Source organism: Colletotrichum graminicola, assembly GCF_000149035.1.
Source record: "Colletotrichum graminicola M1.001 genomic scaffold supercont1.28, whole genome shotgun sequence".
NCBI classification, from domain to species: domain Eukaryota; kingdom Fungi; phylum Ascomycota; class Sordariomycetes; order Glomerellales; family Glomerellaceae; genus Colletotrichum; species Colletotrichum graminicola.
In genome coordinates, this window is record NW_007361032.1 from 25,624 (window position 1) to 52,134 (window position 26,511).

General features: G+C 54.8%; 10 protein-coding genes across 10 annotated transcripts; 4 read left to right on the forward strand and 6 right to left on the reverse strand.

Annotated features, from left to right (window-relative positions):
- Positions 1-1,498: 1,498 nt before the first annotated feature.
- Positions 1,499-3,805, reverse strand: GLRG_06979 (uncharacterized protein; the record flags this gene model as incomplete). The annotated part of the gene is made up of 2 exons (XM_008097664.1): positions 1,499-3,494; positions 3,567-3,805. The coding sequence occupies 2 exons, from the start codon at positions 3,803-3,805 to the stop codon at positions 1,499-1,501; spliced, it is 2,235 nt and encodes a 744-aa protein (XP_008095855.1).
- A 1,970-nt stretch (positions 3,806-5,775) lies between these two features.
- On the forward strand, positions 5,776-7,282 carry GLRG_06980 (abhydrolase domain-containing protein; the record flags this gene model as incomplete). Its single annotated transcript, XM_008097665.1, has 6 exons — positions 5,776-5,888; positions 5,955-6,028; positions 6,087-6,284; positions 6,355-6,362; positions 6,418-7,120; positions 7,170-7,282. 6 exons carry the CDS (start codon positions 5,776-5,778, stop codon positions 7,280-7,282), a joined length of 1,209 nt encoding a protein of 402 aa, XP_008095856.1.
- Positions 7,283-8,358: 1,076 nt separating this feature from the next.
- Positions 8,359-10,241, forward strand: GLRG_06981 (uncharacterized protein; the record flags this gene model as incomplete). The annotated part of the gene is made up of 3 exons (XM_008097666.1): positions 8,359-9,083; positions 9,187-9,769; positions 9,843-10,241. 3 exons carry the CDS (start codon positions 8,359-8,361, stop codon positions 10,239-10,241), a joined length of 1,707 nt encoding a protein of 568 aa, XP_008095857.1.
- A 300-nt stretch (positions 10,242-10,541) lies between these two features.
- GLRG_06982 (uncharacterized protein) lies at positions 10,542-10,862 on the reverse strand (the record flags this gene model as incomplete). The annotated part of the gene is made up of 1 exon (XM_008097667.1): positions 10,542-10,862. One exon carries the CDS (start codon positions 10,860-10,862, stop codon positions 10,542-10,544), a length of 321 nt encoding a protein of 106 aa, XP_008095858.1.
- Positions 10,863-11,536: 674 nt separating this feature from the next.
- GLRG_06983 (glycylpeptide N-tetradecanoyltransferase) lies at positions 11,537-12,451 on the reverse strand (the record flags this gene model as incomplete). Its single annotated transcript, XM_008097668.1, has 3 exons — positions 11,537-12,085; positions 12,203-12,371; positions 12,441-12,451. 3 exons carry the CDS (start codon positions 12,449-12,451, stop codon positions 11,537-11,539), a joined length of 729 nt encoding a protein of 242 aa, XP_008095859.1.
- Positions 12,452-13,566: 1,115 nt separating this feature from the next.
- GLRG_06984 (uncharacterized protein) lies at positions 13,567-16,392 on the forward strand (the record flags this gene model as incomplete). The annotated part of the gene is made up of 1 exon (XM_008097669.1): positions 13,567-16,392. One exon carries the CDS (start codon positions 13,567-13,569, stop codon positions 16,390-16,392), a length of 2,826 nt encoding a protein of 941 aa, XP_008095860.1.
- A 1,011-nt stretch (positions 16,393-17,403) lies between these two features.
- GLRG_06985 (uncharacterized protein) lies at positions 17,404-18,220 on the reverse strand (the record flags this gene model as incomplete). The annotated part of the gene is made up of 2 exons (XM_008097670.1): positions 17,404-17,900; positions 17,986-18,220. 2 exons carry the CDS (start codon positions 18,218-18,220, stop codon positions 17,404-17,406), a joined length of 732 nt encoding a protein of 243 aa, XP_008095861.1.
- A 1,967-nt stretch (positions 18,221-20,187) lies between these two features.
- Positions 20,188-20,654, reverse strand: GLRG_06986 (uncharacterized protein; the record flags this gene model as incomplete). Its single annotated transcript, XM_008097671.1, has 2 exons — positions 20,188-20,312; positions 20,348-20,654. The coding sequence occupies 2 exons, from the start codon at positions 20,652-20,654 to the stop codon at positions 20,188-20,190; spliced, it is 432 nt and encodes a 143-aa protein (XP_008095862.1).
- A 2,292-nt stretch (positions 20,655-22,946) lies between these two features.
- Positions 22,947-23,259, forward strand: GLRG_06987 (uncharacterized protein; the record flags this gene model as incomplete). Its single annotated transcript, XM_008097672.1, has 2 exons — positions 22,947-23,025; positions 23,087-23,259. The coding sequence occupies 2 exons, from the start codon at positions 22,947-22,949 to the stop codon at positions 23,257-23,259; spliced, it is 252 nt and encodes an 83-aa protein (XP_008095863.1).
- A 1,676-nt stretch (positions 23,260-24,935) lies between these two features.
- GLRG_06988 (uncharacterized protein) lies at positions 24,936-25,659 on the reverse strand (the record flags this gene model as incomplete). Its single annotated transcript, XM_008097673.1, has 2 exons — positions 24,936-25,596; positions 25,637-25,659. The coding sequence occupies 2 exons, from the start codon at positions 25,657-25,659 to the stop codon at positions 24,936-24,938; spliced, it is 684 nt and encodes a 227-aa protein (XP_008095864.1).
- Positions 25,660-26,511: the final 852 nt, after the last annotated feature.

Below are 26,511 nucleotides of genomic sequence, written 5' to 3' on the forward strand. Positions count from 1 at the left end.
CACGGCCTTGATGGTATTCGGGAAATGACGCAGAGTGTTGAAGGCCTCACAGGGACAGAAGAGAGACCACCCAGAGAGAACCCAAAGAGTCTTCCCTGAGGCGGCACCTTGGCAGACAAGAAAACGCACCAAAGGGTCAAAAACTCTTTTTGCGCCCCGTTCAGCACTGGCTTGCTGCGTCATGTCCCGCCGAGCCGGGCGTCGAGTTGGCATCGGCATGTTTGTATTGCTTTTTCTTTTCTTTCCCCCATCGGTCCGACACGGGGGGTTTTTGAGATGCGCTCGCGGACATGCCTCCCCGCCCCGCGTATTCGGACGTCAAGTCACGTTTCCCCCCCATGCGATATGCCTTCTCAAGGTCCTTCGTGTAAGAGAACGCCACGGTCTAGCCGGGTTACCCCTTATCGTCTCGCCGGCGCCGCCCCCCCCCCCCCCCCCTTTCCGATCGAAACTCTCCCTCCGGGTGGAAACCACACACGTCGTCGTCGGCGGACTTGCCCCGCTCCCCGGGTCTAAAAAGACCCCTCGATGCTAAATTACATGTGCAAGTCGTATGTGTGTGCGCCTCAGATAGGAATATTTAAGCCGTTGCGGTATACGCGCTTTTCGCATCATGTCCTTGCTGCTTCAGGCCCCTCTCCCCCCGAGACTTGATTGTGGCTGGAGCGTCCGCCTATGCGTAAATGATAAGTTGTTGAGGGGGGGCATCTCACATTAGGGCGATGCGCAAAGTCTTGGTGTCAAACTGATGGTTAGCAGCCAGATGTATTGGGACTGAATGATGATGTTGAAGAAGGAAGGGGGGCCGGCATCACGCACGACTACCCGGGGGCAAACCGAAAAAGCAGACCAGCACATCACGAGTTTCCACGCCCTCTTCAGTGTGTGTCATGCTTCTTTTCCAGATTCCGGTTATATAGCAGCCATCGTTGGGCATGCTGCCTCTGCACACACACACACACACACACACACACACACACACACACACACACACAAACACACACGTACATACACACGAGTTATCTGTAAACTATCTTTGTTTCCAAACGGGGGGGTAATATAAAAGAGCCGAGCCGCATCCACACCAGACAGAACCTTGCGCCCGAGGTTTTTCTCCGCACACTCTGAACACCTAGGTTTGAATAGGGTAAGACATGAGAAGATGGGAAATGAAAAAGAAAAAAAAAAAGAAAAAAAGGAGAGAGTCAGTCCCCTTGACACACACCACTCCGGTTTCCCTTTTCCAAAATAAAATCCCCTTTGAGCCCTGAAACGGCTTGAATAGTAGAAAAAAAACAACAACACCAACACCAATAACGTGTGGCCCCGATCAACGGCTCAGACTCAATGCTGGCAACAGATACACACATACACGCCCGCTCTGCCTTCCTGACCCCCCCCACACCAACCCCTTCTTGGCAGTTCTACGTCTAGGTAATACAAGTGCGGCCCCAGGTGAACTGCGGTGTCCATCTGGCCATGAAGGGGAATGCCCTGCTCAAGATGATGATTCGGCATCCTTGGCTGCCAAAAGTTCAATCATCTTCTCGTACTCTATGTCCTTGTCCAGAGGGTCGCGACCGACGGCCTCGCAGGACTCCCGGAAGATGTCGTGGGCTTTCTTGTCGCCGGCTTTCTCGCTCTTCTTCCACTCTTCAAACCACTGCTTGTTGAATTTTTGGACGAACCTGGACGTCATCGGGCCCCACAACACGGGCTGCTGCTTTGGGCCTGGGTGTCCAGGCGCAGAAGACTCCGGCTTCCCGACTTGGTTGCCTCCGCCGGCGGCTTCTTTGCCATTCTGCTCGCTGTCGGGTTCTCGCTCGCCTCGGGGAAGGCGCATGGCGAGAAGCACGTACTCGGCCCTGGTCATGTTGTCCATCACGTCGTCCATGTACCTCCTGACCTCATCAGGGGGTGCCACAACCCGCTGGAGGTACTCGAGATGGCGACCAGACTGAGCGTATATCCGTACCGTGACTGGCTGGTAATAGTCGAGCTTCGCATCGCCACCGTATTCCAGCTGACTGCCCTTGCGAACGATGAGGAACGACGCGATAACTTGTTGCCCGCCAGGAAGATACTCCAGGATGCTGTACTTCGGGAACAGGTATCGGTCACCATTTCCACCTGTAAAGTCGAGACAGACGCCCGAAATGTCTGGCCTGGCAGCCGGAGGAGGACCTTTTGACCGCAAAGCTTGCTGAGGGGGATGCTGCAGGTGCGTCCCGGGTGCCGGCGCAGGAGACGGAGCCGGGGAAGCAGCAGGCGCGGACGGTGTTGGTTTGACGACGTGGCCGTTTGGCCCGCCGTTGACAGGAGTCTGCAGCGTCGGGGTCTGAGGCTGAGGGGTGGTTTGGGTGCCCTTTAGGTCCTTGTGCAACTTGTCCAAGGTTGCCTTGAGGTCCGTCGCGTCTGTGAATCCTGGCTGGCCTTCGGCAATCCTCCGGATCATGGCCCGCACCTTGCCGTCATCCAGCGCCGCCCTCACTAGTGCAACAACAAGAGGGTCGCTACCGCGAGGTGGAAGCAGCTCGCTCGACTTCTGCCGGGGATTTGTGGCGAGCACAATGTCCAGGATCGTACGCACCTCATCGGCAAAGTACTTGACCGTGCGCCCGTCGACCAACAATCTGTCCGCCGAAGGGCCTTGCTGTCCGCCTTTCCTCTTGTACTCTGCTGTGATTTGATCAATGATTTTCTGAAAGTTGCTCAACTCGTCAGGCTTGGCTTCACCGGCTGCCACACGTTTCATCAAGTCTCGCAGATGAGGGTCCTCGGAGGCCTTCTCTGCCAAAGTCATGATGATTGGGTCGGTACCCTGGGGCTTTGCAGCCGGCGGGGGTTTGGCAGCTCCTGGCCCTGGTTGGGGTGTCGAGCTCGATGGCCGTGAATTGGGGGCTGAAGGTGCTGCTGCGGACGGGAACACAGAGTTGGAGGGCGTCCCTGGGGCAGTGACGGGAGCGGGCGCAGGCGCAGCCGCCGGCAATGAGGAGGTGACTGATCTCGGCGGAGGTGGTGTTGCGGCGACAGGCTGCACGGGATCCAGACTTCGTGGAGAGGGCACCACCTTTGGCGGCTCATTCGCTGTCGACGAGGGAGGCCTCGACTGGATCTGGTGAGGGGCCGGAGACGGCGGGGCCGAGGTTGTAGCTGGGGGCGTCGGCCTCGACTCGTTCTGGGCGAGAGAAGGGGGCGTCGGCGGAGGAGGCATGGTTCCATTGGGAGGACCATATTGCATGATGGGCCGGAAGGAAGCCTGGGTGGTGGGAGCGGGAGGTTTGGGGTCCTTGATGGCCCACATGGTGGCCTCGAAAACATGAGGCTCAATCGTGATTGTAACCTGGCCAATCTTGGACATGGTGTCTTTGGCCGGGTTCTTGGGGTCTTCGGTTGCGTTCTTCTTCCGTGCCGGCTTCGTCCAGTACTTCTCGAAGAGCCCCTCGGCCATCCATTTGTGTCGAGACCGACTCAGCGACTCAGCAAGAACACCGCTGTGGTACGAGTTAGTCATTGAGAATGCGACGAGCATGACGGGACAGTCACGGGCAGTGGAGTGGCATTACCTCTCTTGGTACGACTGGTACTCCTTCGCAGGGAGGTCATCCGGCTGAGGGTCCTCGACGGTCGGTAGCGGTTTGCCAGCCTGAATTGATTTCGGCAGCGATGGCGGCGGCGGCGGCTCCTCGACGGGAGCCGGGACTGGCGTAACGGACCGAGGCTCGGGAGGGGTGACGGTGCGCTTCTTTGCGACGTGTTCGACACGCGCCGAGGCCCTCGCGGGCAACTTCCTCTTCCTCTCCATGCCGATGTTCCGTCTCCCCGTCGCAGAGTTCACGGTATCACGAGTGCGTTTGCGAGAGTGTCGGGATGGTCATGATAAGCGGAAGAAGCCACAGGCCTCGACTGCGCGCTGCGGCGTCGTCTCGTTGTGGGTGTGTTCGTCGGTGGTACCAGGAGCGAGTGTCGTGCGAGCCGGGTCGCGGGGGGGTGGGCGGCTGAGAAGTTGGGAACCGGACTAGAGCTTTTCGGAGATGTCTTCAGGGTGTTGCCGTCGCAGCCGTGCTGTAAGAAGGTGGCAATGCGTAAGAGTGGGTGGGTGGGTGTTGTCAGATGCGCAGCAGCGGGCAGCAGATGAGAGGTGTCGAGATTATGATGGAAGTGATTTGGAGACTTGGGGATGGGTTCGTATGGGTTGAATTGGGGGTAGACGGGAGAACATGGGAGCTTTGTATGGGATGTCCCGCGACTGCTGTACGTAATTGTAGTAAAAGTACGGAGTGCCCGGTAGGTATCTATGATGGTCCTCTCGGTAGGTATAGGGAGGTAGGTAAGGTAGCACAGCAGCAAGAGAGTGAAGCGGCTAGGTACAAGGATGAAAGTACCTGAGGCTCCCACCCGCGTCGTCTAGCGGGCGTGCAGCAGCCCGCTTTTGCTTGTTTGCCTGCTTCACGTCCAGCTTCTGGGCGGAGGAAGTGCTTCGTGCCCCTTCCTCCTCCTCCTCCTCCTCCTCCTCCTCCTCCTCCTCATCCTCATCCTTCTCCTTCTACCAATTTAAACAGAGCCGCTTGGGTACAAGTGCCATTCGTTAACCGGTGCTGTGCCATCCAGTCGCAGCAGAACGAGACAACCAAGGTGGGCTGTGAGCTCGACTCGACAGGGGGAGAGGATGAATATGATTGGCTCGGGGTCGGAAGAATAGCGGAAAAATTAGACTTTTGCCGCGACGTGAGTGGACGGCATGTACCGCAGGGTTCCGCCCGCCAGTCATATCGCGCTAAGCAGGTGGCACGTAGTTGCTGGAATCGGTTCCGCGGCATCGCGCTGTACGGAGTACTGTACGGAAATATCCGTACCATGTACCCATTCATTCGCCTTCTATTCACGCGCCGTTGTCTCTGCTCCCTCCCTCCCTTCTCTTCCTCCTTCGTTCTCTGTTCCTCATCTCCGTCTTGCGTCGTCTGTTGCTCATCGCTTGTAGACAGATATAGATGCAGTATGGCTAGCCATCATGTGGTACTGGTTGAAGACGTGGCTGAATGACGCGGGGAGACACACTCACACATATACTCTCTCACACACCCACACACAGAGAGACAGAGAGACTGAGGGAGGGAGGGAGAGAGGGAAAGAGAGAAACTCTTACACAAATGTGGGTGGGCAAGGGTGTGTGTGGCTGTGAAGCGTGGGAGAAGATGACCAGATTTCTCTCATACTTGGCTTCGGCTTCTGAGCCAAACCATGCCTCCAATTTAAACCCGACCACACACGCGCTGCTAAATAAAATAAAATAAAAAGTCTCGTCTAACCCCCCCCAGCCAATGTCAATGAACGCAAGCGAAAGCGCGAATACCGGCTCGACCATTTTTCCGGTTACAAAATCCAGACCCCAAGACATGCTCATGGCCGGGAAAAGCACATTTTATATCGATTCGGTATCGACGGCATGATGCGTCGTCGGCGTGCGGCTGACACCAGAAATGTGGGAGGTCGCCGCAATCTGGGGACCGACTTCCTCTATTGATAGGTACTTTCTTTGAAGCACGATATGGTAGAGGAGACAGGTACCGCCAGATATCTCCGGCCATGACACCATCCCTGCTGGCTTGCAGGCAATTCCAACCACGAGCCAGGAACCAGTTCCAATCAGGCGTCATCCACAGCGACCAGAACACCGCCACCAGCCATGCCTAGATAACTCGGGAGCTTCGCATCCCATATCCTACGGCTTCTGTTGTTTTGTCAGGCTCCTTCACAAAATCTACAACCGCCATTATGACTGTCCCGCTGTCGCCCATGCTTCGGACCGCCGTCTGGGTCGTTGTGGCCCCTCTGGGTCTCTACTTCACCTTTCTCGCCCTTGGCGCATCGCCTTTCTTCCAACGACAGTGAGATGGACCCTGCTGCGCGGACTCCCTGCTCGCTCAAGTTGAGTTGCTGACTCCTTCTCACAGCTTCCTGTATGCCCACAAGATCAACACCCTCTGGTGGCGCGACGTCAATGAGCCTGAGAGATGGGGCTTTGCAAGTGAGTCCGCGCGTGCTCCCGTGTAAGACGCGCGGTCGCTAACCCTGATTCGCTGCAGAGGGCCAAGTCACGCCTTTCTCTCTCGAGACCCCTGACGGTGTCAGCCTGTACGCATGGCATGTCATGCCCTTGCCCGAGTACCTCAAGCAGGAAGAGAGGTTCTCGGCGCAGAGGTCCGGCTTCTGCCATGACTTTACCCAGACCGAGTCCTTCAAGGCTTTGAAAGAAAACCCCGATGCTCGGGTTGTGTTATACTGTGAGTGCTGCCTCGCATCCAGGGTTTTTTTTTTCTTATAAAAAACACACTAGACACTAACCATTGATAGTCCACGGTGTAAGATATATATGCTTGGGCCTGATGCCATGGCTGCGTTACTGATTGTTCCCAGAACGCAGGAGATATCGCTCAGAACCACCGACCAGGCAGCTACCACGTCATCACCGACACCTCGTCGTACCACGTCTTGGCCATCGACTACCGCGGCTTCGGCCACTCCACCGGCACTCCATCCGAGCACGGCCTCATCCAGGATGCCGCAACACTCATCGATTGGGTCATCAACACGGCCGGCGTGCCATCCGAACGCATCGTGCTCCTGGGCCAGAGCCTTGGCACGGCCGTGACGAGCGGCGTCGCCGAGCTGTACGCGTCCCAGGGCATCGATTTCGGCGGTATCGTCCTCGTCGCGGGGTTCAGCAACCTGCCCAAAATGCTGCGCGGCTATCGCATCGGCGGCATCTTCCCCGTCCTCGGGCCCCTGAAGGTCTGGCCTGGCTTCCTCGAGTACATGGAGTCCTTCATCTACGAAAAGTGGCCGTCGGTCGACCGACTAGAGAGCCTAGTCAAGCTGAGCAAGAGGCGGCTTCGCCTGACGTTGATCTCGGCTTTGGACGACGCCGACATCCCCTGGACCGAGAGTAGTAAGCTCTTCCGTTCCGCTGCGAATGCGACTGTTCCGGGCGGGCTTGACGACCACTCGTTCGAGGCGTGGAAGGAGGTGCGGACGATCCGCAAAGGCAAGGATGCCTTTGTTACGACATGGACGGCGGAGCCCAACATGATTATTCGCCAGGAACTCTTCCCCCACGGCGGTAAGTGCTCAGTGTTGGCATCTATCTTAGCCCTCTCTGACTGGAACAGGACACAACGACATTATGGGATACGCCCCGGTGATTTTAGCCATCATGCGCTCCTTTGATTTCGGAGGAACTGCTTATGATACAGCTAGTTCCGACACTGGCAGAACGTCGTAGGCGCCTTCTCTCATCTCGGCATTGGCGTTGTTTTCACTATAGACTCGAGAGCGCCAGCATTAGAGCGGAGTCGAGGTAGAATTGGAGTAGGTGGAATCGAAGCAGCCCCCGGATTTACGATATGCAATGTGCAAGGCTTCGAAGCTTCTACGGCAGCGACCCAGTGCTATTAGATATAATTGTTGTTTTTTATGCCGCTCGCTGCCTATCCTGTCTGTCCAAGTTGGTTGGTTTTGAAGATTGAAGCGTCTCATGGAACTCATTTCGAGAGTTATCTGCCATACTATAACATCATTTCGATAAACACCTTTTATTCAACAATATCAGAGTAGGACCCGGTCACGCTCTCTCTTCAAATCTGATGAATGCCCCCCGTTCATCCGGCTGGGTGATGTTGTCGTCGGGGCATTGAAAAAGGCTACACGTGCAGGGATCGCATAACAGTTCCGTCCAAAATGTATGATTTTCTGCCGGCCTGTTTGAGAATCCTCAGGGATTCAAAAGTGGCTTCTGTCTCAAGGTTATCGAATTCGATTCTATATTTGGACAGTAGGCATGAATTGACTTCTTGTGTGTTGACGAATATTGACGGCGGTCAATCACAAAGTTTCCGTCATTAGTTTCAAGCAAGACATTCTCGCCGACCGGCAAAGTCTTCTAGAGGCAAATAATAAGAAACAAGGTCGAAAAACGCTCCTTGTTGTCTTTCGACCTTGGCTGGTGCAACTCATCTACCTACATGGTCGGAAAGGAATTAAACAGTATTCTGGCCAGCGTACTTACTCCCTTACAACGTGCAATGCAGGGATTGCTAACCCCTATGGATTGACCACTAATTAGCGTCCAGTGCCCCGCAGACACCGAGGTCCCTGGTCAGTGACCCCGCCATGATGCAGTCACATAGCTGGAATCTGCCCGGCCACATGAAACTGTCCTCTGCGCCAAAACTTCTTCCCCGCCATTCCCGCCTCCAGGCTTGATCAGAGCTCCCAAAGCTCCGCCCCCATCACGACAAACACAATCCGCCTCTCCGGACACCGATCGCGGTGAAACACCCGTCCAACCTACGAAATAAAATGCCCGCCGAAGAGTCCAAGCCCCTCGACCCGGCCGTCAAGGACGCCAACGACGCCCTGGCCGAGGCCACCGACAAGGGCAAGGGCAAGGAGAAGGAGCCCGAGGCCGAGTCGGAAGACGAAGACGGGGAGGAGGATGTGCCCGAGGAGACGGCCCCCGGCGCATCCGCCGGCGCGGCCAAGAAGAAGAAGAAGAAGTCCAAGAGAAAGAAGCTCAAGGAGGCCCTCACCGGCAAGCCCAGCGACCCCGAGCAGGCCGTCAAGGATGCCATCAGTGGCCTGACACCCCAGCAGCTGACCGAGCTCCTCGCCCTGAACCCGGCCCTCGCCAACGAGCTCGGCAGCAGCACCGGCGGCTCCGGCGCCAAGTCGTCCGCCGAGATCGCCGCGGCCATGCAGAAGCTCGACCTGCAGGACATCATGACGGGCCTCGCGTCGGCCGGCAAGAACGCCAAGGACATGGCCAGCTACAAGTTCTGGGCGACGCAGCCCGTGCCCAAGTTCGGCGAGGCGGAGAAGAAGATCGAGGACGGCCCGATCCGCATCCAGACGGTCGACGAGGTGCCCAAGGAGGCGGCGCCCATGGTGACCGGCTTCGAGTGGGTCACCATGAACCTCGAGGACGACGGCGAGATGAAGGAGGTCTACGAGCTGCTGAACGGGCACTACGTCGAGGACGACGAGGCCATGTTCCGCTTCAACTACTCTCCGGCAATGCTCCGATGGTGAGGAACTTTTCTTTTTTTCTTCTTCTTACTTCTTTCTTTAGGAAACCCGTTGTGCGACGTGGCCAAACCTTCCCGTGCTAACTCAATTCCTCACACACAGGGCGCTCATGGCCCCCGGCTGGCGCAAGGAGTGGCACGTCGGCGTGCGCGCGTCACAGTCCAGGAAGCTCGTCGCCTTCATCTCGGCCATCCCCGTCAACCTGCGCGTGCGCAAGAACGTCATCACCTGCTCCGAGGTCAACTTCATGGTCGTCCACAAGAAGCTGCGTGGCAAGCGCCTCGCGCCCGTCCTCATCAAGGAGATCACGCGCCGCAGCAACCTGCGCGAGATCTGGCAGGGCCTCTACACGGGCGGCGTCGTCCTGCCCAAGCCCGTCAGCACGTGCCGCTACTTTCACCGCGCTCTCAACTGGCAGAAGCTGTACGAGGTCGGCTTCAGCCCGCTGCCGCCCAACAGCAAGCCGCAGTACCAGATCCGCAAGTACCAGCTCCCGGACGCCGCGTCGACCAAGGGCCTGCGCGAGCTCCAGGAGAAGGACATTGACGCCGCGTCGGAGCTGCTGACAAAGTACCTCAAGCGCTTCGACATGGCTCCCGAGTTCACGAAGGACGAGTTCAGGCACTGGTTCCTGCATGACAAGAATGCGCCTGGCGAGCAGGTCATTTGGACCTACGTCGTCGAGGTTGGTCTTACTTGATTACCCCCCCTCTCCCCCCACAGGTTTTATCTCGCGCAGACACTGACAGCATGACCAGACCAACGGCAAAATCACCGACATGTTCTCCTTCTACTGCCTTGAGTCTACCGTCATAAACAGCTCGAAGCACCAGGTGGTCCGCGCCGCCTACCTCTGGTACTACGCCACCGACGTCGCCTTCGCCACACCCTTCGACAGGGAGGCGCTCAAGACGCGGCTGAACTCGCTGATCGGCGACGCCCTCATCATGGGCAAGAAGTACAAGTTCGACGTCTTCAACGGCCTGTCCCTGCTCGACAACGGCCTGTTCCTGGAGCAGCAGAAGTTCGGCCCGGGCGACGGCCAGCTGCACTACTACCTGTTCAACTACCGCGCGGCCCCTATCGCGGGCGGCGTGGACAGGAGAAACAAGCTCGACGAGGAGAACCTGAGCGGTATTGGCTTGGTAATGTTGTAAGGCGCGGCGGAGACGGACGACGGGGGAGGGAGGGAGGACCAGCAGCAGAAGAATAAGTAAAGCTCCGAAAGACCAGCAGGGCCAATTGAGGAAGCGCACCATGTATCCTTTATGCATTACCGGCATTGAGGGAGGGGAATGAATGTGAGAGGTATCACTGAATAAATCAAAAATCATGACGACGTACAAAAAACTAGGGAGCACTTTGTCGTGCCCAGATCGCATCGTGCCCCCTCCCCCTTCCCTTTGCCCTTTCCCGGCTTCTTCTGCCCCAACCAAGCCGGAAACCCCCGGCTTCCTTTATGTTACTGGCTCCAACTTTTCCACCACGGCGATTCGGTCCTCCAGCCACCCGTGGAGCCACGGCACCCTGTCCATGATGGGCGCGTGGCCCATGCCCTCGATGATCTCGACGACGGCGGGCTCGAGGTGCTTCGCCAGCAGCCTGCCGTGGTGGACGTCGATCATGTCGTCGCCGGTGCCGTGGATGACGGCGATGCGGACGCGGCCGACGGCGTCGGCGAGCTGGCGCAGCTGGGCGGGCGACTTGTGGTGCCAGCCCGGCGGGGTGAGCTGCTGCAGAAGCTTGGCCGACGGGAGCTTCGTCCTGAAGGGATACATATAGGCTAAGTAATATGCGACCCGCGGCCAGCCGGCACAACTTAATAGTCGGTTAAACGTTATTCAAATAACGTTGTTTACGGGGGCCCCTTGGTACTTCCACATTGTCACGATAAATCGGCTCATCTCGTCACCAGCCGAGCTGATGATGAATACGGTTCCTATAGTAGAATATTTTTTTGAGCCCGCCAAGGCTTTTTGTATAATTTCTAAGAGTACAGCTGTCTTATGGGATAAGATAATCGAATCAATCCGTATACCGGCTCAACTTGCGATGAGCGGACCGTGGCGTGCAGTAATGACCTAACCTAACCGGACTGTCGTCACTCTCAAAAGGCACCGCGCATCCCTTTGCCGCCCGATGGTCATGTTAAGTGCGCGAGCTTTAGACAGTACTGCTCGACCCAAGCTAAGCGAGGGGCTATCTTCGTTAGAAGTCCAATCGGTCAAGCCCATAAACGATTAATAGAGGCACACGGGGCACATTGGTCGTGTTCGCAGCACGGCGTCGAAAGCCTATTTGTACCCTATCGCTTGTAGACGGGGACTCATGCCGCCCCCGCGGTTTGGAGGTCATTCTGGCTTACTTGATTCGGAATATAACTCTTAGCGTCGTAGTTGGACACGACGTCAGGTAAGGGTTTATTATATCGGGTAAATCAGACCCGCGGGTTTTATCCCAGGCCGAGAAAGCTTTGTGGGGTTACGCAGTGATCGGTGCTAGCATATCTGGCGCAGCGCGGGGTGGCGTCGCCGGGCAGCTCGGCGGCCTCGTCGGGCATGGCGAGCCAGTCGGCGGGGAAGAGCCTGAGGGCGGTGTCGGCGATGCTGCGCTCGACGCCCTTGGGGATGAGCATGGAGGCGCGGTCGCGCAGGTTCTCGAGCATCGGCTTGGTGCTCTCGAACCAGGGCGCCGTGCAGAGCAGGTTGACGGAGGCGAAGAGGGCGGGCGCGGCGAAGGCGATCTCCTGGGAGATCATGCCGCCCATGGAGATGCCGACGAGGTGGACGCCGCGCGGGGCCGCGTCCCAGCCGACGTGGGCGAGGACCTCGAGGGCGTCGCGGGCCATGGCCGACGTCGTGTACCGGCAGTAGGGCACGTCGGACTCGCCCATGCCTCGGTTGTCGTAGACGAGGACGGAGTAGCGGGAGGCGTGGTCGTGGCCAAAGTACTTTGTCTGGCGCTGCCACGAGGTCTTGAGACCGGCGAGACCCATGACGAACTTTTAGGAACAGGGGGAGAGGTGTTAGTTACGTAGAGAAGGAGGAACATGCCATTGCCATTATACTCGAGTGACGTGGGACAGGAGGGGGGGGGGGGGGGGGGGGGGGGGATTCACAATGATCTTTACGGGGCCGTGGCCATGGATCTCCCAGGCAATGTTGAAGGGCCCGCCGCGACCTTGGGCGACGGGGAGCTTTCCCTTGCGGTCGGGCTCGAGGTTCCATATCACTGAGGGATAGGAAGGGTGCTTCATGGTCTCTTCCACCGTCGGGAAGCCTCGTTTTCTGCGCGCGCGCTGTTAGTCGGGAACGGGGGGCCGAGTGACGGAGAGCGGGGGGGCGGGGCGAGGGTACTCTGCGGCCATGGCTGCGTGCGTCTTGTGTCACTGACGATTCCGCTGCCAAGAGTTGTTTGTTCGCGCGTGTCGAGGTAATTGGCGGGGGGGGGGGTTGAGTGGTGGTTGAAGCGTCGTTTGCTGCTCTCAGCTGGCGAACCAGGTGGTTCGACGGTGGAAACGATTCCGTGGCTTTGCTTTGATAACTCTGACCACGTGTGGCGACGAAGCAGATGTCACAGACCGGGGGGGGGTTTTGAGGCTGCGAGCTGAGTGGAGGATGCGACGCTGAACACAGGAACCCGGAAGGAGATGAAGCGTTTTTTTTTTCTTTTTCCTTTTTCGACTACAGGTTTAGTGCCGTTTACGTTGCGAATTGGACAATCGGATCGGGCCGTTCGTATGGAGAGAAACGTACGCGGTAAGTAGGGAAGTATAGATAGTTCACGAGGGAATGATTGACCGATTGGGGCCGTGAAAAAGCTATAATAGGGGTGGTGACGTCGACCGTTGACGGCCTGGTCGGTTATTGGGATACGGACTCGAATACGACAAGCTGGTATTGATACAAAGTATCTGCGTAGCTCACTCTCCCGCGCGGTCTCTGGGTTCCCATCTCGAAATGTAATGCCGAGGTATCAGGAAGTATGTATGTACTGTATGTAGTATAGTGTGCGCCTCCGCATTGACAGTCCGTCTACTTTAGGAGAGCTTCTCCGGTGTTCAGGTGATGGCAACCGTCTTCGAAGTCCTCTATTGCCGAATTCATTTGGGGCGCGGAACCCCTTGCACGGTACGTACCTCGCGGAAGAGCTCTAATCCCTGCTGACTGATCAGGCGTGACCCACCCATACAGGTACCTACATACCTAGGTATCTATGTACATCCGTTAGCCCCTTTGACCGCTTGCCTTTCAAAGTGATTCATGCTGGCAGAATTCCAACCTGGCGCATATGCTGTTCTGTTTGTTGCCAAGTAATTCATCATCGCCAACTCCTCGAACCAAGCTCCTCTACGCCCGCGTTATTGAAGAATCCTCCAAACGCCCTCAACAGCCGAGATCCCGAATCGCATCCAATTTTGCTGATGCGGAGTGGCTTATTACCCTCAACATGCTTCATGTATAGCTACATCTAGGCTCCATTATGTGGCTCCCGCTGCCATCAACCGACAGCCTGACACGGCCTCGCCTCGCCGTCGCCGTCTTCTCTGCTGTCGCAGCGGCATCCCTTGGCTACTACACCTACCAAGCCAGCAGAGACCCCTATCGCGATGTGTCTGGCCCCGGTCTGCACCGAAGCAATGCCGTCCGCCGCCTCCACAGACGATCCCGCCGCAATTCCGTCTCCTCCCAAGGCTCCCGTGGAGGGGAAGAGAACCTCGACCTCGATGCCATGCGCCCCATGAACGATGGCGACACCGTAGTCGACGGCGGCACCGTCGATGAGTGGTGGAACGACCCCAACAGCATGCAGCCGCAGGCCCGGGCCGGCCACAACATCGTCAGCCTCTTGTTCAGGGTCTCGGAGGACAACGCGAGGCGGAACGCTTGCGTCCATAGGGGCTGCGCCTGTAACGCCTGCGGCATGGTGCCCATACGCGGCGTTCGCTACCGCTGTGCCAACTGCGCCGACTTCGACCTCTGCGAGACGTGCGAATCCCAAGGCGTGCACATCAAGACGCACATCTTTTACAAGATCAAGGTCCCCGCCCCGCCCTTCGGCCCCCGCCAGATGCAGCCAGTCTGGTACACTGGCGACCCCGACACTTGCTATAGAAACTTGAATCGTAGCCTGATGGCGAGACTCAGCAAGGAGACGGGCTTTGAGAGACCCGAGATCGAGGCCTTCTGGGAGCAGTTTACCTTCATGGCCAACACGGAATGGCGCGAGGACTCGGACGAATTGCACTTGGCCATGGACAAGAAGACATTCGAGCGCTGCCTCGTCCCCTCTGGTGGCTCGCGACACGCAACGCCGAACCTCATCCACGACCGCATGTTCTCCTTTTATGACACCAACAACGACGACCTGATTGGCTTCACCGAGTTCCTGCACGGGCTGGCTTACCGCAAGCGCAAGGACAAGCTGCGCAAGATCTTTGAAGGCTACGACATTGACGGCGATGGCTTCGTCAACCGCCGCGACTTCTTGCGCATGTTCCGTGCATACTACGTCCTCTACAAGCAGATGCACCGCGATATTCTCGACGGGCTCGACGACCAGCTGATGGGAAGCACAGAAGCTCAGCAGCTCGTGGCAAGCAGACAACCCCTGAGCAGTCTCTTTGGCCGTGAGGGCAGGGTCCCCCGCGCCCATGCTAATCACCGCAGCGAGGGCAAGATCTTCCATCCCAACGGTGACGTGGAACTGGAGCCGGGCAGGAATAGCATCGTTAGTGACGACAGGGGGGACACGTCCGGGCGGGAGGACGTGCTGACGAGGCTGTTTGCACCATACATTGGCAGCCCGTGGTCTGGCCAGATGCGCTCTCCGGATAGCGAGCCGGACACTCCGTACTGGGATGCTTTGCTCAACCCGCCCACGAGCATTGACGACCTGCCCGACTTGCTTACCGGACAGCGTCGCGAGCGCAACGAGATTGATTTCGACTTTGATCTGGAGCTCCCCAGCTCCGATGGCGAGGATGGAGCAAACAACAACTCAGATGCGGAAAACAGAAGCCAGACTGGCGACGCTGCAGCACAGCCCGACGGCTCCGAAAGCCAGAATCAAAGGGTCGACCCTGACCGGTTCACAAACACAGTTCCTACCGAGAGTCAACTCAGGGCCCAGGTGATCAACCATAAGAGGCAGATGGCTCCCGATATCGAGCGGAGACGGCGGCAAGCCGCCAGAAAACAACTGCACGACAGGTGGAAGAGACGACAGTTTTACCTCGACGAGGAGGAAGGCGGTCTTGCCCCTGATGGCTGGCATTCCGATGAGGATGTCCTGCTCAACCTCAATGGTGTTGCGGAGAGCTCCAAAGCAGCACAGGGGCAGGTCTTGTCTTCGCGGTCCAGGTCGTCGTCAAAGGTCCGCTTCGCGGAAGACATGGACGAATACGAAACCAGATCGAACCCTTCGACGTCATCTAGAAGCGTGCCCGAGCGCTGGGGTGGCTTGGAGATTCCCGACGAGGAGCGTGACGCCGGCAAAGAGATCCTTTATCAGGTCACGCAGCAGGCCTTCAACGAGCTTCTCGATGCCATCTTCAAAGACAAGGAAGACTTGGCCGTAAAAGCAGCTGCGACAAAGGCCAATCGGAACAAGCACAGAGCCTTGTTTGAGCACCTGACTGTCGATCAGCCCGAACCCAAGACGGTAGAGCCGCGACAGCCTAGGAAGGCCATCGACGAGGACAAGCCGATTGCCGAGAGATCTCTGGAAGAACTCTTGTTGACTAGTGGTTACAGAGTCGACGAGTTCGGTCACGAGGTTGATGAACCTGGGCAGAGGACCAATGGATCCGCTGCAGAAAACAGACGGAGGGTCGAAGAGGTCCTTGATGATGACGATGAGCAGGAGAAGGCGGATGACGATGACGAGGGCGAGGTGATTGGGGAAGACACAGAAGACGCGGAAGAAGAGGATGCCGTCGAGGTTGAATTCCAGGACCCGACGATGCCTCAGTTCCGACCCAACAGCGAGGCCACGATCGCGTCTGTCTCATCAGACAGCTCGCCGGCCCCCTCGGAATCCTCGGCATCGAACCAAGGATCCAAGTCGGCGACGAAGAAGAAGAAGAAGTCTAAGTCTACCCGGTTTGCAGCAGGCTCATCCGAGGCTATCACGCACTTCACACTCCTGGAATGGAAGCGCCTCGACCTGGCGGAGAAGGAGGCAGTCGACCGCGGCGGCTGGGGCAAACTGAGCTTCGAGGAGTTTGAGGAGATTTACAAGAGCCAGGAGAACGCCGGGAACCGTCTCGATTACCTGGGCAGCTGGGTCGACTTCTGCATCCCCTAGTTCGGGGGCAGCGACGGGAGGCCGAAGCAGACGCTGCGCAACGGGGATATTTCCGAGCATCCTTGGTCGGAGAGATGGTCCACGCCCGAAGGGTTTCGGGAAGGACCATGAGGAAGACGGACGGGGAGCTCATGCGAGCAGTGGAGGGGAGGGATGGCATTTTCTTTGTAACTGACACCGGCTGACTTCTCCCCACCTTGGCTGGCTTCAACAGTTTTGTGGACAACGACACCTCAATTGTTACATCGGGCAAGTCTAGTCTTCATCATTGCGGAGAATAGAGATTAAAAGGGCGGGGTTGGGATCGGTGTTTAACATCGTAGGCGACAGTGAGTCAGGGGCGAGCAACACACAGCTTGGAGTTCCGGCGTCATGAAAATGTACGTAGCTAGGCAATCATGGACAGGCCGCCAGGAACCAGAGACATACATATACATCAATCATGTTCATCCGGTCTGCACCCCCAACGTGGTGAGGATGCACGGTCATTCTACCGCAACTACAACAAGCCGCTCGCTCCCCTTCCGAAGCCAGGATCCATTCCTCCCTCGATGAAGGACATCGTCCAGTAACGAATAGGTTCCCTTCTCAGACACGTCTTGTTCAACGTGCACCGGTGGTGCCGTATCCTCCGGCAACACTATTTAGCTACACTCTACATATATAAAGTTGAATCTATGTGTTACTATCAGCGGACAAAAAGGACACCCTCCTCCGCCCAATCTTCGTGGCGGTTACAGAGGCTGATAACCACCAGACGAAAACCAATTAAACCTTGTGCCGAATGACTTCGATAGGGGGTTAAGTCGCGAAGCCGACTCACCCCAACTCATTACCATTCATTCTCTCTCGTCTCAACATGACAAGCTTACATTGCATCTTCTCGCCATCCGGGTCGTTCACAGGTGACTTGGGAAAATATTCTATTCTATTTCAATGTATTCCATGTTTATATCATAATCTAGCATTTCACATCGTGGGTATCATGACAAATCGGGACGGAGTCGTCTTTCACTCGTGGTCCCTCATCCAGTCCATCAGCTGCCGCCAGTCGACGCACTGGTGTTCCGTGCCGAACCCCGTCACGCCGCCGATCGCGGGGTCTCCGACCTCGATCGTCAGGTCGGGCTTGCACAGGATCGACTGGCGGACGAGGTCGAAGCAGTGGCCGACGTGGTACATGTTGTGGGCGTGGTTGAGGTCGTGCTCGGTGTTGTGGTGCTCCACCGCCGCCGTCGCCGCCGCCGCCGCGCGAGAACCCCTTACGCCCGTCTTGTTATGGGACCGCGCCACGAAATCGGGCCGCGCCTCGTAGAGGGTCTGTCGGATCATGTCGAGGCAGTGGAGCTGGTGGAAAACGGCCACGCAGCTCTTCTGGGGCGCCAGCTTGGGGTGTTTGAAGAAGCCGCCTTCTTTGGGCAGGAGAGACGCCCAGGCTTCGTCGACCTCCGGGGACGGGGGCATGGCGTACTTCAGGTCTAGTTCGAATGTCTTGCGTACGGTCGATACTGGTGTTGTATGTCAGAAGCGTTTAGTTTATTCGACGTCGGAACGGCAAAAAGCCATGGGAATGGTGGGGGGCTTTTGACGTACGTTGAAGCTCCGACCTGACCGGTTCGTCGCCGTAGTATCTCGGCTGCGTTTGACTCGAAGAAGAATGCCTGCTCGCGGAGGCTACGAGGATGAGGAGAATCGCATAGAACAGATGTATTCTCCCGTGCTTCCAGTACTGTCTCAGCCGCGACTGTCTCGCCGGCACGTCGTCGCCGCTTTCATCCCCATATCCGAGTTGGACATACTGGTGTGTTTTGATAGTCGGCGCCAACATTATGGGGGTTCGTTGGGGGTGGTCAAATGGAGGGAAAAGCCAAGAAGCGAGTATATTATCAGCCGATGCCGCACATTTAGGAGCTCAAAATGAATACGTGTGGTGGGTTCGACATTCGCAAATGCACAGTTCGGAATTCAAATACATGCGCTGATGAGAAAAGGAGCCCCCCCCCCCCGGTGTCTTACGCAACGTCATCCAAGGCCGAGGGCAGAGTTGAAGAAGCAAGCAAACTGGTGATCGCCAACCTCTGACCGGATCAACCTTCACGAATGCGTCCCGACATCACAACCTGCGCCGCATAGCCGTTCGGGACACCGGATGACGTTTCCTTCTTCCCAGGTATGGATTTGCAATCCAAACCCCCCCTACTGTCGAGGAGACGATACATCAAAAGTCGCCGTTGTGATTAGCCTGGTTTTCAATCTGTGCCACGGCCTTGTTCGTCTGGTCACTCCAGTTCATGGATAATAGCCTTAGCAAAGGCAAGCTCGTAGGAAAGAGAGCATAGCCACCAACATCCATGTCTCAACATGCGGTGATGCGCGTTTCCGGGTTTCGGCCTAGCCTGTCAATCTTGCGCTTGGCTTTGGGGATGGGAGGGGCGGGATTGATCGGCGACTACAGCGTTGCGCGGGCCAACATCCAAAACGCAGAGGTTACAAGCTTTGGGCCGGTTTGCCGTCTCCAGTGTATAGAATTGTACGGTTCCCCGGATTTCGGCACCGTCGTACATGGGGGGGAGCGGAGTTTGGCCCCGGTGAAATAGCGACAACATGACTCAAACGGTCGGTGCTCGGAGTGCTTTTGGCTTCTGTCCCTTTTATACATGGGCGGTGGTTCGCACTGAACGGCTAAATACATCCGATGCCATCTGAACCATTCAGTAGGTCCCTTAACTAGGCGTATGAAGGACACGGGGCCATTCCAGACGAACCTGACAGAGACACTCGCACCAATATTCTGTCCTCTGTGAGTCACTGCAGCTGATAGTGAGGATTACTGTGCAGAGGCGATGCCTGAGTCATTGACAAAAAAGAAGGCCCCAAGGCCGTTGGCAGCAATGCGCCGCTTGAGAGTCTTGGAACAACAGGGACTTGTACGAGTGTGCAGCAGTGGACTTCGTGCAACGATTCGATGTATTTTTTTACTGTCATTGACCGTTTGAGGGGAATCTTGATGTCATGGCTTCTCGCAATAAGAGTCGGATCTCTTCTGTTGAATGGGTTGCAGGACCTTATGTTTGTTAAACTCGCCCTCTCTTGAATCCTAGTTACAATAGTATCTTCGCAATTTGGCCGTCCTCTGTATGAGATCAAATTTAGATCCCTGCCGACTTGCTCACGGAAACGGCTTTCTTGCCGGGCATAAAGTACATGATGGACTTTAGCATCATCGTCGACCACGGACACCGGCGCAAAAGTTACGGCATGGAGACAATCGGTGCGTTAGTGAAACACGCTAGAATTTGGGCTCGGCTGCGAACTCTTTAGAGCTGGAACAGGCAACGACAACAAACCGCGGCGAGCAATATTGTGGGCGTTTTGCCTCGCCGAACTTGAAGGGAGGCAAAAGTTACAATGTCGGCCAAGATGTTTGGGTGAAGGAGTCTGATGCTGGACACTGAGACCAAGCCAAGGAAAGAGTTACAACTGGCATGGTCTTCGACAATGGAAAACTGGCTCGGGGGCCATTCCACGCAAGGCAAAGACCAGAGTGAAGTTGAGATGACCGGACTGACGGTTGTTTTGAATGTGACAACAACATCGGGCCTGATTTCGGTGCCGTTGTTGGGATCGAAGTTGGGCATGTCGAAGAAGCTGACGTGCCGTGAAGAGATGAGTAGATACTCAGAGTCGGGCTATATCAAGTCAGTGACCATTTCTAGTGGCATTACGGTCTTCATCTCGTCTGGGAGACTTACCGAAAGGTGAACTTCGGCAGCATCAGCGCCGGCTGGAACAACGTTACCCGGCACGTGGGTCCCAACCGAGAACACTTCTTCGAAGCTCAACGTTGGTTGCAGTTGGATTGACCTCGTAAGCGGCGACGATGTTACAGAGCTCGGCCAAGACAAGAAAGAAGGGGCGTACTATGAAGCCAGAGCAAGACATCTGCCATTTTTACGGTCCAAAACTGAGCTCACGGCTCGGTTGATAATTGAGCGGCTGTTTAGAGGTATAAAGGACCCCTTGTTGTTGTCTCGGAAAGAATAAATGGTGGTGGTGAGATTAGTGAGGTCTCTATCTGCGCAGCAAAGGAGGGATCTTGCCTGGTACAAAGTGAGCCACGAAGGATTTGGCGCGCACGCGGTGGTTGAATCAAATGCTTCCAGCGTCGTTCCAGCCTCCTGGGCCTGAAGATCCAGACTCGTGACAGCTCCAGCGTACGAGGCAGCATAGAGCAGCGTTGATGCCACCGGCTTGGAGGACATCATTGCCATTACACACGATGTAGGAGGGACGTCGAGCCTTCACACCTCGAATAATAAGGTCATCTTGATTGAATCCGGAATTTACAGAACATGCCACAATGCTGACTACATATCTTTGATACCTACTCCGCGAACAGTGTCGAAAGTGCAACCTTCGTTACCCGCTTAGGAAATCGATTAATTTTTTCCGCGCGGGATTGAAGTTATAGCACTGTGGAATCACCACATGTTCATCAGTGAAAGACTCCCGGTCAAACAGTTTCACAACGAAGCCGAGATCGTACTAGCCAGCGTCAAACTTTGAGTGCTAAAGTACCTGAATATATTTGTGGGTAAGGTTCCAAAAGACAAAGCCCTGACAACTTGATATGAACGGGAACAAGGGATGAACTGAAACTTGGGGTCAGCAAGGCGATGAGGGGGAATTCAGAAAACGAACAAATGGTTTACCTTGCCAGCTTTTTCAGACTTCCACACACTGAAATCGATCCAGAACATGCGTGGGGTTTGTCCCCTTTTCTAATTATATAGTCGGGTCCTGATGTATTCTGTCTATTCCTGTTCATGATACTTTCCAGCGACATTATAGACTTCGTGTTTCGTTTGCAAATATATTGACGTCGGCAGGGATATAAAAGGAGAAAAGCAAAAGAAAAAGAAAACCCCAAAAGAGGCCACTGCATAGCGTGCCTGTAGTATGGCAGCGCCCTATGATATCGTACCTGGATAAGGGAAGATGTACAGAGTGAATGATAACGACTCACTCATGTTCTATATGGCATTCTATCATACTCTAGTGGCGGTATATATACGGTGCAACGCAGTGAGTGCCTCGACGTACTTTTCATCATGGGCAAGTAACAAATATGCAAGGGGATTTGGGCTAACGGGCTGCAAATCGCCTACACGTATGCAGAGGGCATATGTATTGTTCAATATGGGTAGGTAACTGGGGTATTTTGACAAGCGTGACCGGTTGATATTGGCAGTCATGTTCAATCCCTTGCACGGATGAGCCAGCTTTCATAAAAGATGTCACTGGCGCGATCTGTTTTCAGACTTGAAACCAAGTCCATCAGCCAAGTGCATGATAACACCACGCGGCTAGCCTCGAACATCTTCGACGACGACGTGTCGAGACCTATATGCAATGTTGATTCTGAACAGCGCTATGGGAATGACTGGGTTTCCGACTGGGGACGTAGTAAAATATGTGATCTTGGGGCTCACGGGACGAGGAAACAGTAATATTTGGAAAACATTGCAGCCCAGTAAGCTTCTTGTACGTAACACATATAGATTCGATATCTGGTCCTTGCTTATGTTATATCTTCCGCCTGGCATATAGCTATTGGAAATTTCTTGTAGGGAGCAGTCAGTGACGTTTACTTATATCGCTGCGAGGGAAGGCTATGTCGACTAGACTGAATCACCAACATCATATATGCAACCTGCCAGGAGTCAAGTTTATGCCTTATTTCGATATCTCTGAGAAGGTGTAACTAAACAAGACGCATTGACGTCTGGCTATGTGCATTAGAAAATAAAGGAGAAGAAGTCCCAGGATTTATTCGGTGTCTTCCCTTTATCTCTCCTTCCCTCATTCAGGACGACTTTCGGAAACTACCATCTGTTTGCCTCCCACTTTCGAACCACCCACGAACGCGGACCGTACACATCTCTTAGAGGCCGAGATAAAGTGCGAAGAAATCGTGAACCGTCTGGTATTCTAGCAATGGCTTACGAGGTTTACATAATTATTAACGAACAGAAGTGGGAACAGAAGTGGTCATCTCTGAGGATAGCGGAAAGTACAGCCAACCAAGTTTCCCCACCAACACGTATGGCTTGCTATCCACTCAATCCGCGAAGGAATATTCCGCTGCCTTCTGCTTACTGGGCCTATGAACGGACATCCGAGCCAGATGAACAAGGTTTCTCGAGCATTTTGACTAGCTGCAATGCAAGTCGTCACCTCAACGTAAAGGGGGTGACCTACCCCTCATGCTGGCAGCGGAATCCAGTCCTATTGCAGGTGGTTGAAACAAGTTTGACGGGACGAACGAATCGGAAGGGTTGGAGATGAACTCTGTTCCCTCGGCCATGTTATCACGAGCCACTTGACTTTGCTACTCGATTTTGAGCGTATTAAAGACCAAGATACCCCTCTTTCCTCATTTCTGACAGACGTCTCGCTTCTCTGAAATATTGCTTTACGTCCATCATCTCGCAACATTAAAGCTGAGAACCAGTGCTCCGAGGACCTTGTATCATTGACCAAACGTATCAATCATGGCTCCAACAGCTAGTGAAAGGGCCCAGGCCAAGTTCTTTGCCGTGATCGAGGATCCTCGAAGATACGACTCGTCGAGTTCGTTCATGCCCCAGAAATTGACCCGACAGATAATCAGACGCTGACAGTAATGGTCCAGACTTCAAGAACAGAGTCATGATCACGCGAACACCCTCTGGGGGTTCCGAGCTAACCAACATTGTTAGTCGGCCGCCGCCGCGTCGGGGTAGCTCCAGCAGCCAGGGCTCTGTCGTCGAGCAACAGACTATACGGAGCAGAATCAAGACTTGGATGTATCCTCGAGCTGTTTAGTCTCTATATCGTGTCAAGTCGATTCGGATTATCAATTGTATTAAATCCTTCTCGGCATCTTAATTTTGAAGTGATGACAGCAAATGAAAGCAAGTCTTTATTTGAGATGAATGTTGTCTGGGCCTAAAAGAACCCCCTTCCAGGCTTCTCCAGCTCCAACAAGTACTTCGCAAGATATGAAGTTTGCTGTGTATAGTCTCTTCCCACTATTTGGTGTTTCTGTAAGCCCATAGTTGCAGTCGCGAGAACAATTCTGCAAACCGATTTGCAGTCGCGTTTTATTTCAATAGTTTCGCCGGCAGCAACTTGGACTAATCTAGGTTCAGCACATAAGAGTCCTGCTAGTCTTTGAACATTGGGGGCGTCCCAGCGTCTCCCCAGGAATAGTCAAGATAGGAACGTCAGATGGCTGAAAGAGGGCTCAGTCGTCCTCTATAACAGTTTCCAATCTTCTTGGGCGATTTGCATAGGCTCGATAAATACACGTGATAAACGCATGAAGCCTATAGGTGGACGATGGTGCTGTCCGTTCTCCAATAAGTGCAGCAAGCTAAATCTGCCCCTTTCTAGCAGATTCTACCTAAATAAATCCAATAGTGTTTCTGCATTTCAGCTGCTATTCCTAGAGCATTTGGTGGAATCTGGACGAATCGAACAGTAGCAATTAAGGCACTTGGATGCAAAATAAATAGAGCGTGCCTATCAATTCCTGTTTTCCTTTTTCTTTTCTTTTGTTTGTAATCGTGTACGATGTACGATGTACATAATCTCTTAAAAATACGCCGCAGTCTTAATTTGATATCGATTTCAACCTATAGTAATAGCAAACATTGTCGCGAAAACAACGCCGTTAATTACGGGCAGTAATTAACGTCTAATATATCCTGTGACAGATATTAAGCTTATGTGTATGAAGGCATTCTACAGCGTACCAAATGAATACCTACTAATATCTGCTGTGGACTGCCAATGTGAGAGGAGAACTTCTGCCATGTCAACCCGATCCGGCTCTACCGTCGGCCCCTCCTCCGGTCCTCCGCCGGCAGTCCCCGGGCACCTGGATAAGATCAGACTCGGTCTTGCCGAAGCCATCGCGGCACAATGACTAGATCCTTAAATATTTTAGCTTTGCATAATACCGCTTCCGTAGGCAGTCAATTGCGAATTCGTCTCTTGCAACCGAAGCACTCGCAATTCCCGCTCCTTCGCCAGCTCTCATTACCACACATTCCTTCTCTACCAACCCGCGTCTTAACAATCCCAAACTCAAGATGAAATTCCCAACTCTCGCTACCACCAGTCCTCAGTTGCTTCTTACCCAGGGACAGCACTAGAAAAATCACAATCCCGCAATTAGGATAGAAGGCGCGTGGATATCTGGAGTGGTCTAGAAACACTCTACAGGTTAGCTGGGAGGGCAAATCGTTCGCTGGAAGACTTTCGGCTAGGTATTGATGAGATGGGCCGGATGAAGCGTCGGGGGAGCTTTCATCAGAAGCAACGGCGAACCTGAGATGAACGGATCCTATTCTTCACATGGAAATTATAAACGTCACACATCTTTTCTCGGCAAAAGTTCAATACGCATCTACCTTCAAGCCCCGGTTTCTTTTTTTTCTTTTTCAAACCGGGGTACGGGGCCTAGTGCAGTAACGTCTGGAGAGGTCCACAAGGAACTAATCCAAACCATGCTCTTTCCACCATTTGAACTTGTAGCATACAAGCCTGGCAGTTGTTTCCTTCTCAAATATTTCCCTCCACCCTTCTGGCAACTCCCCATGGAACCTGACAACTTCGAGATGGTGAAGCTGTGACAGAATGCCAAAGAACTCGCTGGACTTCTTCTCGTTGAACTTGGCCTCCCATCCTTTCAGATTCGAGAAAGTCGGTCTCGGCTCCCAGTCGATGACGAGCTCGGCCAGGTCCTTGGATCGTTGCGCTACCTCGCTGAACACCCCCATCCACCGGTTCCAGTTCGGATACTCGGTGGTGAGGAGGAGGTAGAACCTGCGCAGGCGCTCGAAGCGGAGCGTCCCGTGAACGGCGAAGCCGATGCCCCTGTCGCCCAGGGCCTGAGGGTGTACGTGCATGACGGCGTCTGCGTGGACCCGTTGCTGCAGTTCTCGATAGGCGCGCTTGCATGTCAACATGAGGAACGGCAAAGGTTTCGTGTAAACCCCTTGCTCAAAGTAAGTAAGCAGCGGCCTCGAGGTGGAGCCAAAGTCTTCGCGGCTGAAGGCGAGATAGTATTCATAGATGCGCTCTTTGACTTCCCAGGGAAGAGCAAATAGGCCAGAGCCATTTTGCTCGAGAATGGTGTTGGTCTCGACGGATGTCCTGCTCAATGTTAGCTGGGCTCAAGATGAAAAGGGGGCACGGTGGTTGAGTGTAACTCCACATTTTCCTCAACTTGGTCAATACTTGGTGCGGATATGACCTCGAGATTTCGTGCTGGGTTATGGAGTAGGAAAAACTGCTGTTCCGCAACAATCAGAGTGTCAAGCAAGACAGGGAAACGCTGAGTGGTGAATTCATTTTCTTAAAAGCAGATGACTGCCTGAATCTACGCCGCTGCTGCCTGCTGAGTTTATGCGGAAACATCTTGCCGCGTCGGCCGTTGGGGTTCACCCGCTTCCGATTGTAAACAACGCATGCCACCGGCATGCTTACTGCACGAAAGGAAAGGAACCTTCCCCGGGTTCGGTACCGGTGCCGCGTCTCTCGGTGATGCTCCGTCACGGACACGGCCTTAGCGGCCGCATCACGGCGGACGATCCGCGCCCGCTTGCGGAGCAAAATCCACCAAAGCTCCGCTTCATGAATCGCGTGGCTCTGCGACTAAACTCCCAGGCGCTCTGTCTACAGCGCAGCGCGATTACATGTCATTCTTGCAAATTCTGTTTATTAATAGTGAATCCGGAATGCCCTCGCCGAGGCCGGCGCGGACATGCTGAATCCGCCCCGTCCTGGAGGATCCAGCTCCAAGGACGAGCACAAGGGCCGCCGCTTGTTAGCAACAGCACTTGTTCGATTGCATTTACTGCCAACGGTGCTAGCTGGAGAAAATTCGACCACGACTAGCCGCTCCCTTCTTGACGTCAGTGTTGCAGAACAACCCCTTTATATGGACATAGGTAGTGATCACCCAAGTACATGGCAAACACATTGCCCTCTGGGGCCTGAGATGTGATTTGGCATAGGGGGTTAGGGATAAGGGATTTTAGGTATGCTAGGTGTGGGTGCTTTGACTTT